The sequence below is a fragment of the Anoplopoma fimbria genome, chromosome 14 (genome assembly GCF_027596085.1).
Source record: "Anoplopoma fimbria isolate UVic2021 breed Golden Eagle Sablefish chromosome 14, Afim_UVic_2022, whole genome shotgun sequence".
NCBI lineage: Eukaryota > Metazoa > Chordata > Actinopteri > Perciformes > Anoplopomatidae > Anoplopoma > Anoplopoma fimbria.
Genome location: NC_072462.1, coordinates 20812571 through 20826447, shown reverse-complemented (window position 1 = coordinate 20826447; position 13877 = coordinate 20812571). Strand labels below are relative to the sequence as shown.

General features: G+C 40.0%; 1 protein-coding gene across 2 annotated transcripts in view; it reads left to right on the top strand.

Annotated features, from left to right (window-relative positions):
* vldlr (very low density lipoprotein receptor) overlaps positions 1-12213 on the top strand; it is a 51955-nt gene extending 39742 nt beyond the window's left edge. The window contains exons 16-20 of one of the 2 annotated variants that reach the window (XM_054611965.1): positions 344-493; positions 5930-5989; positions 9023-9100; positions 9387-9556; positions 10945-12213. In XM_054611965.1, coding sequence (XP_054467940.1) covers positions 344-493; positions 5930-5989; positions 9023-9100; positions 9387-9556; positions 10945-10980 — 494 coding nt within the window. In that variant the 3' untranslated portion in view covers positions 10981-12213. The remainder of the gene's footprint in view (positions 1-343; positions 494-5929; positions 5990-9022; positions 9101-9386; positions 9557-10944) is intronic. The other variant, XM_054611966.1, reaches the window with a different exon arrangement.
* Positions 12214-13877: the final 1664 nt, after the last annotated feature.

Sequence of the window (13877 nt, the reverse complement as noted above, 5' to 3'; positions counted from 1 at the left end):
GATTATCATTTTAGTCATGCAGCTATTATTGACAACGGTCTACTAGCCACTGATTTATGGAAGTACAAATAAGTCTTGTGCACTTACTTGCTTTCACACGGTAAAAAAAAAGTCCAATATTTACATTAGAAAATGAAAAGTTTGAACATTTACAGTTCCATAACAACTGAGCAAAACAGTTGTGTGACAAACATAGCATAAGAGGCTTGTGAAGACGTTATCGTGCACGTAAAACCAGCACTGGCTTAATCTTATGCGTTGAATGACTTCTGAACTATAATCTGATTGCAGATTTTCAAATATTTTTGTCAAACTAATCAGAGCTATTGACCCTTGTGCGCAGGCACTAACTGGTGTGCAGAGAAGGGAGAAAACGGCGGCTGTAGCTACATGTGTCTACCTGCACCGCAAATCAACAAACATTCCCCCAGATACACCTGTGTGTGTCCAGAGGGACAGGAGCTGGCTGCTGACGGCCAACGCTGCAGACCTGGTGAGTCCCAACGAACCATGATTTTCTGTTGGATCTATGTCATCCTGCTTATTTGGCTATTTTTAGCTAGAATATTAATAATCCATAGGGAATCATGCAAAACTGTAAATATTTCAAGAAAAGGAAGAATGTTCTAAATAGAAACTTAAAGGCACCACTGGGTAAACATTAGCAATAATCAATCTGATGATCTTTAATTTGCCTTTTGACGACATGACCGCGTGGATGTCATCTGGGGAAAACGTTGATTGTATGTTTTGGAGAGCACGCACCACACTGGTGCACAAACCGGGGAGGGTTAAACCACCAAACGCATTATAAACCTGTAGCCGCTCATCGTGCTTATGTGCATTATTTCAATTACTTTACACACAATGTCAGTATTGTGCATTCCTTTCTGCTTTGTCTTCCCTTTACTGTGCTGATTGTCTTAAATGTGCATCTTCTTGATTAAAAACAAAAAGGCTAAAGGGAGCCGGGCTTCATTGTGGATCTCATCCCCCAAAACACAGAATAATTTGTAAGAAACCGAATAATTGAGTCAAATTCTTGGGGTAAAACTGGCTTTGATGCAACAAGGGAGCCTTTATCTCACTCCCTCCCTCCCTTTTTCTCCTCGGTTTTCCATCGTCAAGCATGTTTCTCTGGTGTGAGTGTGTTCCCTCTGCGACTCTTGTCTTCTATCTGCATCCATGCCAGCGACAAACCCAGCTGTCCGTCTGTGTTAGTAGTCTGACAGCTGAACAGTAGCTGACTCCATTGTTGTGCTCTACTTTTTCAGTGTCTTTTCGTCTTGACACCGTCCTTGTTCACATCTCGGCTGCAGCTCTGTCTCCTCATCGAAAGTATCTTAGTGCGAGTTCCCTATAGGTTGATGCTCCTTCCAGACATTCTTTGGCTCTGTTCGTTCCTGTCCTCTGGTTAATTTAGTCCTCGTCTGAGCTGCCTTTAAACAGCCATATGTGATAGCTGAACAAGTCATTCCAAAACCATGGAAGTATTTCTGCAGCTATAACAGCCTCCACTGTTCTAGGATGCTTTCCACAAGATTGTGTTACCAGACTGCAGGGCTTTGCTCTCTGTAGCCAACCTGGCTCACAGTCAAGGTTTCAATTTATCCGTGTTGGGTGATTGAGGTTAGGACTCTGTAGAGGAAAGTCAAGATATCACTAAAAAAAACTGGGAAACCATTTATTTACCGACCTGTCTTTGTGTACAGTGGCATTGTTGTGTTGAAACAGGAAAGAGCCTTCCCCAAGATAATATTGCATTAAAATATACTTCCATTGAAACTAAGACGCTCAGCCTAACCTACAACAACCCCATATATACACATTTCTTCAGACAATTTGTGTATTGGCCTCAATTCACGCTATGTAGAGAATTACATCGCATTTTATACTCTGTTTATTTGTCACGTTTGAACTGAGCTGTCAAGTTCTTTCCATGTTTACTATGACAAAGTACTTGTTTGATCATTACGTCGATGTTGCGTTCAATATGATCAAATTAAACTCAAACTGTTGCCCCGCCCTCCATCAGTCTCTCATTCTCTGATGTGAAAAGGTTGCTGGGAAACGCTGTCCTCTCTCTTTCTCCCTGATCTACTTTGCTCCAGTTGTTTTTAGTCTTTAACCGCCCAGCTCCTTTCTGCACTCCCACAGATTAGCCTTTTCATGCTGAAGCAGCGGCAGATGGGAACCTGACAGCTGAATTGAGTGCAAATACTCTCCTAATTGGACTCAAACTGTAGAGCGAGACACTGGCGTAGACAAAGTACTGGAACATCTCCCTGGTAACTCCGTCCCTCCTGCCCTCCTGAATGAGTCTGCCTAGTTAGCCTGTTCAGTTTTCTTAAGACTTCTCTTCTTTACTTTCTTCCCAGTGAGAACTGAGTCTGTTTCCAGAGTTTCTTGACAGTTTGTGCAGCCTGTCCGCCTCCATCTTTTTCTGCTCCAATTATATCAACCTCAAATGTTTCTGAGATTCATGTTGTATATTGGAAGTAGGTAGAATTTCCGGGTGTCTCTCTTTACTAAATGGATTTTGACTATCATGTGCAGAGTAAATTTAGACATTACCTCATTAAAATGACTGTTTGTACAACCAGGGGCTTATTTTCCAAAGAAGCTGAAGTAACCAAGGTTTTACTTAAAAATACAAAGAGCAGATGTTGTTGTCATGAATTATAGAGGTTAGCTGCAGACGTAAATGCTGCTTTAATTTAACCTGATTTATACTCTGCAAACGAAAGAGGTGACACAAAGTTCAACTCTGTCTTTTAAAAGGCTCACAAGTAAATCCAATTTTTGCGTTTACTTTTGACTTTGAGACCAGCGTTTGAAATGTTTTTTTTAGACATTTAAGTTTTTGGGGAAAACTTTAACAACACAGCAGAGGTCGGATGAAACTGTCATGACCTATTGTCTAAGTTGCCACAATTGTGAGATAAAAATTCTGGAATTTTCCTTTAAACCCTAGTTGGCATTAGTAGTTTGTTTATAAATCAACAACTATGCAATCCATGGATTTATTCTGTTATAATCTGAGTTTTGCTAACCTTATTACATTGGCATTTCACATATTTATTTACTTCAGCTTACAACCAGAATGAAGGTGTCTGTATGCTAGAAACAACCCTGTTTTGTACAGGCCTCACTCAGAGATGAAGAGAAAAGGGCAAGACACAATAGTGCTACAAATATGGGGATAATGTCACATACTTAAGAGTCTCTCCTCGAAGACGTTTCATGGTGGTGTGCGTGATTGAAGACACAAAAAGGGACACAAGTTGTCTGAAATGAGAAAAGGAAAAAAGTTCATAACATGCTTTCTTTCTCACCTTTTGTCTGAAACACCAGACCTTTTTGTATGTAAACAAAAATTTGAGGTTTGGATCCTGTGTATGGTGCGGTAGGGAGAGACGCATTCAATAAAAGCGCCAATAAAAAAGGTTTTACAGCCCGCCTTGTCCACAGAAATGTAATAGTCTTCCTGTAGTGAGTGTCCCTGCAGCCTGACTCGCCTCCTCACGGGCTGTTTGGGAATCCGGAGCTGCCTCCAGGCTTTTTACCGCAGCTGTGGTGTGTGTGTGTGTGTTTTCTCTGCAGAAAAAGAGATGCTCACAAGCTGTATAAAATAGAGCAGAGTGTGTAAGAGGCTCTATTGTTCGTTTCTGAGCATGTTAATTCATGCAAACTTGTTTTTAGCCAAGCGCAATTGTCCTGAGCGCTTGTGTTGGCACCTCTGAGTTTCCGTGCATGCTCAGGTTGTCTTGTGAGTATCTTTGCATGCGTACGTGTGTTTCTACAGCTGTGTTTACAGGCCTGGCTGTGTTTCTGGTACTGTTTGAATTGAAATAGTGTGGGAGGGGTTAAAGAGGGATGCCTGTCACCGGCTGAATGCTACTCCGCCTGGCTCCCAGTTGGGATGTAGCCAAAAGCCTCGCCGCTCTTTACCAAACCGCCAGCTAACATATTTATCCCATTTTACAGCCGTTGCAGCTGAAGCGAATAGGAACTGTAGAGCATTGTGCGGTTGCAGCTTTGGCCGGCTCTAATCTTGTTAGTGAAAGAAAGTAAAAAAGTAATGCTCTTCACTTCAGGGGTTGAACCTGAAACTACCATTGAGGGATTTATATAACAGCCTTTAGAGGCAACTGGGGAGTGTTTTCCTTCAGGCTGAACAAACTCAGGATGAAATAGAGAATGTTGAGACTCCACTTACTTCCACACCTTATTTCTTAAGACATAATTCATAATTAGTCTAACCTGTCTTTTGTTTTCAGATTGAGGGTTTTTACTCTTATTCAATGTTTTATCCGAGCTCTATTTTCAATCAAACATGCTATCAATGCAAATCATTTCCAATTCCTTATTTGATTTAATTAAACGTCCAGCATTGTCAAACGTACCCTTAAAAGTATTTATTGTGAACAGTTTTGTTTGCACTCACTATTTCTTTAGCCACAGTTGACAGCCGGGCAAAAAGCCTGCCGTCATAACCTACTCTGGTCTGCATATTGATTCCTCAGTTTTTTCCTAGAGAGTTGTTTGTTTTGCCTGCCTTGATCTCAGTGTGATGAATTGTACAAATTCTTCTTACAGTGGACACGTTTGGCCAATCTGTTCAGGAAGGCACTCATCGTGTTACACATAGAAAGTTACAGGAAGAAAAGAGTCGCCACTTGGCCGAACTTGCATGTGTTTGGACTGTAACCAGAGGAAAAGCACAGTCGAAGGCTGCAACTAAAAGTTATCAAATCTGTTTTTTACCATTCATAAAATGTCCACAAATATTGAAATCATTTCCCAGAGCCCAAGATGACATAAATTGCTTGTTTGTTTTTTTCCCCCAACAAACAGACCCAATGTATCCGTTAGTATTTATTTAAAAAAAAGAAAGAGCAAATTTTCGTTAAAGGGGAACTAATTTCGTTAAAGGGAAGCTAATTTAATACATCAAAGTGTGTTTACAGGTCATGGGGAGCACTACTGCACATGGGAAAAGGTTGTATTGAGCTCTTTGTGATGCCAGTTTCCAACAAGGAAGAGAGACTGTGTGGAACAATACCATTGTCTCTGGTTCTGCTGCATCAATTGTGATCATTATGTCTTTTTTATTTGTCCATTGTGCATCTGACAGGGTAATGCTAAAGCGTTTGAGTACTCTTAATGTATGCCATTTTGGCTTGATAAAAGGCAAAATTGTCATTAATCCTCTGATCTGCTTACTGATAAATTGTTTCAGCGCCAGTTTAGAGTCCTGTAGATGAATGCTTTGGAAAGCGTTTTCGTCAGAGTTGGGCTGTGCTTACTGTTGTGTTGTTTGGCAGTAAGACTGATCTGCATTTATTACCAACTCCTACACAGGAGACCTTACGGCCCCGTGATTTTACAGTAAACACAGCAACACTCCGCTGCCTCTGCTAATCAAGGCTGCATTGATTGGTCTGTAAGGACTTTATTGTTGCTGCAGCTGCCTGTCCCGGTTGTAGAGATTCTGATGGAAACGCTGTGATCAATACAGTTTACTGTGCAATGTGGCTTTAGATGTGTTAATTTGCTTCTTAATGTCATCCGCTCACTTTTCCCGCTTTTGTTTGCGTCTGGCTTGATTAACTGCAGGAACACCATGAGGATTGTCTCCATGCCGATATGTATAGCTGCTTCTGTTTGTGCACATTGTCGATGGTGTTATGAATGTAGGTCTTGTGTCTTAGCTCGGTGGTGGCTGCTTTCTCGCTGAACATCAAATGATCCTGCTTTCATCTATCGAGCGTTTATTTACTAGTTTAGTCTCCTGAGATCTGGTCTATTTTCAAAGACGGCCTATTCGCGGATGTGTGTGTGTGTGTGCGCAGTTTAAAAATAGGGCAACTTCAGTAGTCTTATGTTTTGTTGTCAAAAGCATGACTCTTGGCTCTTTCTGTGACAGACCATTCTACCAAAGGTCCCTCAAAGGATGATGGGAAAGCTCTGATACAGCCACCCAAAGGTAAAACCGTCAGCTGTTGTATGCTCTGCTGACTCGCTCTAAAGCATGTTGGGGTTTGGTCAAAAATTCAATAAGTTACTCCTTTCCTTCTATGGAATCTGGTGGTGGTTTTCCATTTTATTTGTTAAACTGAACCTCCGTCCCTTTTAATTGTTTTTGGCTGTAGATTTAATTGCAATGCATTTGTCTATTTATTGGCAACGTCTGCTCTCGAATCAGCCATACAGCCAAAATATAAGCTCCGTGCCAAGTGCCATGAAGATGTTTTTAATATTCTGTGTTGAACGTCTCTTTTTCCATAATGATGGCTTCTGTCTGTGCTTTGGGGCTTGTTGTTGGGTTATAACGCATCTTCAGATGTGTTGCGGGCCTTTGTTTGTTTCAGATAAATCATTTAAGTCTATATATACCTTTTTTGAAGCTTGGTAATGAAGGGGCTGTTCTATTCAAACAATCCTCTGGTCCATTATTCAGGCCTGAAAGTTGTGAGCAATAACAAGAGTCTATAGTGGGCAGTAACCGAAGTTTCAGCAAAACAATGTCTTCAGCTTCGCTTCTAACTTTGATTCAACCTTTTCACAACCTGTGGCTGTTAGAAATCCTTGCTGGTGTGTTTATTTGATTTCCAAGAAAAGATATTACTCATGTTTTACTTGTTCTAAAAATGTTCTCTTTATCTCACTGAAAAATGTGTCATTCATTGTTTTCTTCATATTTCTCATTGTCACGTGTAATCTGTTCAAAGTTCAAATCAACACGGGCTTTGTGCTGTGATTGGAGGATAGCTCTGAGAATTTCTCTCCGCTGGGGAAATGTTTTGTCTCTACTCAAGAATCCAAAACATTTCAGGTCGGTTACTTTTGTCCCTCCTGTTGTGCCACTGATGTGAGGCCAGAATCTAATCAGGGAGGCTGCTCCCTTTTTCCCCTTAATGATTTGTTGTTCATGGTATTCAGTTAAGTTTGGATGTAACATGTGTATGTGCCATGTGTGTGTACATTTTGCCAGAGTGCTCTGTCCCGCAAGCATTTCAGACTGCCAAGTTTTTAAAATGTGATTTGTAAACTTGTGCTAGAAATGAAGTGTTTGCTCATGACCTCTCTCGTAATCCTCTGGAAAAAAGCAGTTGCTGAATGAGTTTCACATGAATCAGCATCACAAGGTTGGCTGATGAGTTGCTGTTTGTTTCTGATTACAGCACATCTCATGACTTTAATTCAGTTAGTTTGACCTTCCTTTTTGTGTTTGATCCATATTGGTGGTAAAAGCTTTCTGCTAACTTATCCTTGCTGCTCATGTGAAACTGTAGAGTTCTTTGGCTGCATCTGCACAGTGCGTTGAGCATATTGTCTGTTCTTCTTCTTTGTTACTGTGGAATGAGCCGGGGAGGAAGATATTCTGGATATTGATCCACAGTTTAGCATCAAGCTCAGTGCTAGAAATGTTTGTCTGCAAGCAAAGCCCCGGATCAGAGCAGCACCTAGTGGCAGACACAAGGAAGTACAGACAAACCACCAAAACCAAGTTCCACTATGGTTATAGTAAAGTTTATTGTGAAAGTGTGATTGTTGTATTACTGCACACACAAACTCAGAGTTGTATAAGAAGAAAAGCCTAAAATCATGCAAAAGAAAATGAGTTTGAGATTCTCTGATGTCTTACTCTGAGATTTCAGCTTTCTGGGGTACACAACATAATGAATGCCCACTCCATGGGTTAAAAAAAAGAATATCTTGCAGGCATGTTTTTCTTTATTTTTTGTATTCTTCTATGGAGAATACAGCCCTGGATTAGTACAGTGTCTACAAACATAATTTTAAACGTGTTAAAACTTAAAAGTAGATTATCACCAGACTTCTACTTTCTTATTTTTATTGTCTACAAATCCCATTAATGAATGAATGAACTGAACCTACTAACAAGTACTAGGTGTGTATCAAAGCCTGATTTATCTTCTGTGCAATAGAGTTTCATTGTTTAAAAACGCATTGATGAGCCACACTGTTGCACTGGATGACATGTTCCTTCAGTACAATGAACTCCTACACTGTCATTTATTTGGACTCAATCCCACACACACCTTCCTGCTGCTGGAAAACAGTCACTAGAGCAACCAAATGTGTTTTAATCTGCAGCTGAAAATACACCAGAACACATGCTCTATTTTCCCCTGTTTAAGTAATTCTTGACTTGGGGGAAAAAAAAAAAAACTACGGTGCAAAGCTGTTAAAAATATATACTTTAATTTCTTTCAAGGACTCTGGCACTTCATGTAAGCTGTTTTGTAAATATTTACTTTTGCAGCAGGAACCAATGGGCTGAGTACCACAGACGGGATGGAAGTCGTACAGTGTTGAGAGACAGACTAACACTTTTTGGGTTTGGGGTTTTTTTCATTGGATTTGTTGCCGAAAAGGAAGGATAATAAACCTTTTTTCCTTTAATGCATTGCAATTTTGTAGTTGGCATATTGATTACATCACCAGGCCATTTGGCAGCAGACCGACTGGCAGGAAGAACATGAGTTAACAAACCCTGTTTTTTGTCTCTTTGTCCTGAAGTCTTTCAGCCGAGCTGTTTGCCAGTCATGTCGCTGACACCAAAACGCTCTGAGACTGGATTATGTTGACCCAGGGGAAAAAACAAAGAAAACGTTACAGAGTGCTGTAACAAAGTTTTGGAGCCAACTTCGATATTGTGAAATGAAATGAAACAATTCAGTGTTTGTACCTGTAATGTTTTCCTTTTTATCAAATGCATGCTATTCTTTTATTTTTCTATTATAACTTAACAACAGTTCATGGTGAATCAAAAAAGAGGCCATTTAAATATCAGCTGGACTTGTGAAGGCTCACAATCATCGCGGCCCTGTTTCTCAAATATCATACACATCTGACATAAAACGCATATCTGACTTTACCTTCTTCCTTTTCAACATGTTCTAATAATCATGCTTTCGAGACTGAACAATATGTCCTTATGTGTCTTGGGTTTAAAGTGATGACCTGTGTTTTGTTTTGTCTTTTGTCTCAGAGGCAAACGTGAGCACGTCGATCCAGGTGAACTCCACAGCCAGAGGGTCTGCTGCTGCCTGGGCCATACTGCCCGTCTGTGCGTATAAATCCCACACACACTAGCACACACACTTTAGAGACTGTTGTTTGTACTGAAACAAACACCGATACGTGTTCATTTGTAGATAAATACTATCGTCAAAGCTTGAAATGCAGTTATGGTAACGTCACCAGACCCCAACCCCCTCTGCCAAGCTATTTACTAGGCTACATACAACCACACACAAATGCACCTTAATACACATATGGGAACCACAAGCCTATCAGCCTTGATACTGTATACTATGGATTATCTGACGGTGTCCATTTGCCCCTCTGCTCAGTGCTCATAGCGATGGCGGCGGCGGGCGGATACCTGATGTGGAGAAACTGGCAGCTGAAGAACCAGAAGAGCATGAACTTTGACAACCCCGTCTACCTGAAGACCACGGAAGAAGACCTCAACATCGACATCACCCGGCACGGCGCCAACGTGGGTCACACCTACCCCGCGGTGAGTAAACGCCCTCCGGCTGCGTGTACTAATAACAAAACACAACCGCAATCAGTTACAGCACCTTAAGAGCGCTTTGCCCTAAAATCAGGACAAGCCCTCTCGCATGATAAAAGGAGCTCTTGTGTTGTTGACAAATAAAAAAAATAATCTGTGTCCTTTTGCAATAAACCACTTAGGCTAAGGTTGCCCTCTGATTTAAGTATTTGACCATAGCTACGCAAGTTATCACATATGTGTTGCTAGAAGGTCCTTAGTAACTATTTTCCACTTTTTTAAGGAACCCATACCGTTCTCATTTGTGGAACATAAGACAATGGCTGAATTTATGGTATTTGAAGATGAGGACATACCAAGACGGATGGCTTTTAGACTTATTTACAACATTAACACCGTTGGCGTTTACACTAGCAACTTTTTGGCTAGCTGGCCAGACGTTAACATAATTTGTCTCCCATATTAACATTAGTAATATTGTTTTTGTCGTCTCCTTTCTTTCTGTGACGGTTATGTTATATTTCTTCAGTACTTCACATGGTAAGATTTCTCACATTGATTTAGTCAGGAATATCTCTCCACGTCTTCTGCTGTGTGTATTCCTCATGGCTTGGTTCAATTTACTTTATGTCCTTGAGCTTTCCATATACTTTGAGGAAAATAACTTTCTTTCTTTTTGTTTTTATATTCTCTTTGTTGTCCATTTTTGAGAAGCTAGCCAACACGATCAATAATGCTGCCAGGTAAAAGTTAGTGGTGATGTGACTGAAGTGAAGCCATGGTAACTTAAGTGCACATGTTTTGTAGCATGAAATAACTGCTATGACAGCCTTGGTCTAAACACTGAGGAGAGGAGAACCTTTAAGAGGCTTTATGCAACGCTCCTAAATAAACTCCTGAGTTAAGGGAAATCTATTGTGTAAGGGACAAATTTAAGTTAGAATTTAAGGTAATTCATTCAACTGGTCAGTTTAAATGATTTCATCCGGACACATGCGATGGAGACTGAGACCTCTACTCTTACCATGACCTTGTGGCCTTTAGTAATCCTTAGTGCATTGAGGGCACATCTCTCTGTACACAGATTAGAGAGATTAATCTAAACCCAGAGAGAGCCACAAGATCAACACACACCTAAACACTGCAGTCACCCTCACACCAGCATTGGACATTTCTCTTTGTTTACAAAGGTAACAATCAAGGTAATCAATCGTGCAACGTGTTGATTGATACACTTTAAAAGGTGTTGGTAGTTGTGTTTTCCTTATGGACAAAGCCAGCCAAGCAGTTTCTTCTGCTTCCAGTCTAAACTGATAACAAACAATAACCAAACAAAAACATTTGACTGAGCCTATTCTTTCTCTCCTCCCCCTCCCTCTCTCTGTCTCCAGATTTCAATAGTGAGCACAGAAGACGATTTATCATGATCGTCTTAAGGTTTTTTTGTTGTTGTTTTTTACCGCAACCTGCAGCGTTGCATGGCACCACCTGGTTCCCATGCCGACGGTTGTCGGTACCTGCAGCAGCAGCAGCCCTTACAGTCCGACCACATGCCTTCTGAAGTGCATTATGTCATTATCTGTGGAGAGGATGACTTGAGGAAATGTTATTTATTATGTGAATACTACAATGAATTACATGTCCAATGAATAAGATTTACCATTACTGATGGATTTTTTTTCTCTTTTGTTTTGGTCCTTATTATTTTGGTAACACAACTTCCTGTCTTTTTTTTTTTTTTTTTTTTTTTTTTTTTTTTTTTTATTGGCCCGTCCTCTCAAAGGTGTCAGACACCAATTTTTCACTATAGTTGAGAGAAATGCGAGTTTTTTTTCACACTTTGATCGCCTCTTTCTGGGCTTTGTGATAAAAACTAAAGTGGAAAACTGACAAGAAGACACAGTATGTTTCCCTGCAAACGACTGCTGGACAGTATCCGACTGGACTCGTTAAAGATGGAGAGACTACTTTTTGACCTTATTCGGAGTGTACAGGGGTCAAGGGTCATTAAGAGGGGAGGTGTTCATGGGGGAACTTAATCCAACATTTCTGTCTTGCTTCCTCTGATCAAACAGGCTCAGATGTATGAATATTTATGTACGGTCATGTTTTGGCAGTAATATCATAGATGTAAGTTTTGTTTTATTTGCTTTTTTTTTATTTTACTATGTTTTCTTTCCAACAGTACCTCATGGAGTGCATTCTTACAAGCTTTTCAGCCAGTGTTCATAATTGTTATTCTTATTATTATAGAAGCTGCGTAAGGATCGCCATGGTTACAGCATTTGTAAACATTGTATATATTTACCTATCATCCCTCAAAGACATGACCGTCAATCAGGACTCTCTTCAATGCACTTTGCTCAAATGTTCCTTGTGTAAATAAGATTGTATACATTTGACTTGAAATCAATTTTTTGCTATGGTTGGGCATCGTACCGGGGTTACACTTCAGATGTATTTAACAAGGAAGAAAAAGCGGGAAAACAAACAAAACAACACAACTGAATTTGGTAAAAAAAAAACTATTTTGTATGTTTGTGTGCTGTTGCTGTGAACTTTTTCTAGCCTTGTACAGTGAGGGGGAATACTATTACAATTTCAAAGCTCTTTATCTGTGAAGAAACTGATTTGAAAATCACTTGAATTAAAACTTAATCTACAACGTTGTTCAAAACATGGCGTCCTGTCTTTAATATCATACATGTGTGGAAGCTATATCGACAGTGTATTTTTAGTCTGGGGCTGTCTCAAGTTTGTTTTTTTGAAAGGACAATGCCTCTATAGGTGCAAGAAGTTTCCGATCCTTAACTCAAGTAAAAGTACCAATACATTGTTCAAAAAATCCTACTTAAGTAAAAATACAAAAAAAATGTTATTCATATGAAAAGTATTTTTCTGCAAAAAAGGGTTGTGGCTGATGAATGCTTCTTTTACATGATTAGTTCATTAATACTGATGGATCTATGTCTAAGTAGCATTTTCCTTCATTGCTACCCAACCTAAGGGCAGGTCTCCTCCAAAGAGTCAAACTGTAGTGATTGAGATGATTAGATACAAGAAGCAAATCAAAGTTCTGCCACACCTCTGTGTACATCTTCCAGACTTCTTGTTAAAGTTTGGATGGTTTGAACAGTTAAATAAAATTTTAAAAAATCTGCAAAATTCAATCAGAAACATGACAAGACTTTACTTAATGGCTTCCCCAAAGCCAGAAACTAAACATGAAATTATAAAGAAGTTTGATTGAGGATCAGGGAATGGTGAGGATGAGTCGAATGTCAGTGGAGACATTCAAACTGCAAACAAGATGAACCTCACTCCTCAAGGATGTGTTCCAGGTAGCGGTTAAACACAGAAAGACGTGCAACAAAAGCCACTGTCGGGTATCAAACTCTCGTAGCTAATCTCGCAGCCTCTGTGCATACAGCACACAGTTAATCCAAGCCAAAAACCCGTTCTAGCCGGATCACCCAGTTGAGGGACTAACAGGAGGATGCGTGTTTGTGAAGTCTGTCGAGACTGTGGGACAGTTGTTAATTTGTGGGTTTTTCTGGAACGAGTCTGGCTCCATCCGTTCATTATCCCAGTTTAACTGAAGCAGGGATTAATCTCCACCTGTGAGACTGCTCGAGTCATCAGTTAAAAAAAAACAAAAACACAAACTCACACTTGGATTAAGGATGAGATGTCAGATTCAAACGCAGCTCTAAGGTTCCCATAATGCTTTCTGCCTCTTTTGCTCTCCACACCAACTGTTTACCTGCATCCAACCACAGCCTGCTCAAATGTGTTCGGTCAATACAACTAGGATTACAAACAGAAACCCCAGAGCTTGTCCCGTTGACCTCAGATTTTGTATAATGAATGCAGTTTAGAGATTCAAATTTACATGACCTGCTAACAAACAATATATGATGGCCTACGGTGTTTTTAGAGTGAATGGAAATATCAAAACTCCCCCCGAAGAAATAATGAATGCTTTTAGTTTTATTTAGAACTTGGGAATGCACTTCAGCCTCTTGTGGCCCAGATGAGTATTACATCAACAAAACATGTAAAAAAGAAACATTATCCTCCAAAACATGTTTTATTCCACCTGTTCAGTCATTAACACAGAATGACTGAAGCACTGATTCAGGGCTTCCATACAAAAACCCTGAATCATTAATTATTAAAATGAGATGTACAAATATCTCCATATTTCAATGCAGCGTGGCAACAGCTGCAAACAGTAACCAATGAAAAGATGACCCGGAGCCAGCTTCACCAGCTGTTGTTTTCACTAAGTGGAGATTTAATTAAAATGGGTCGCATCACACAA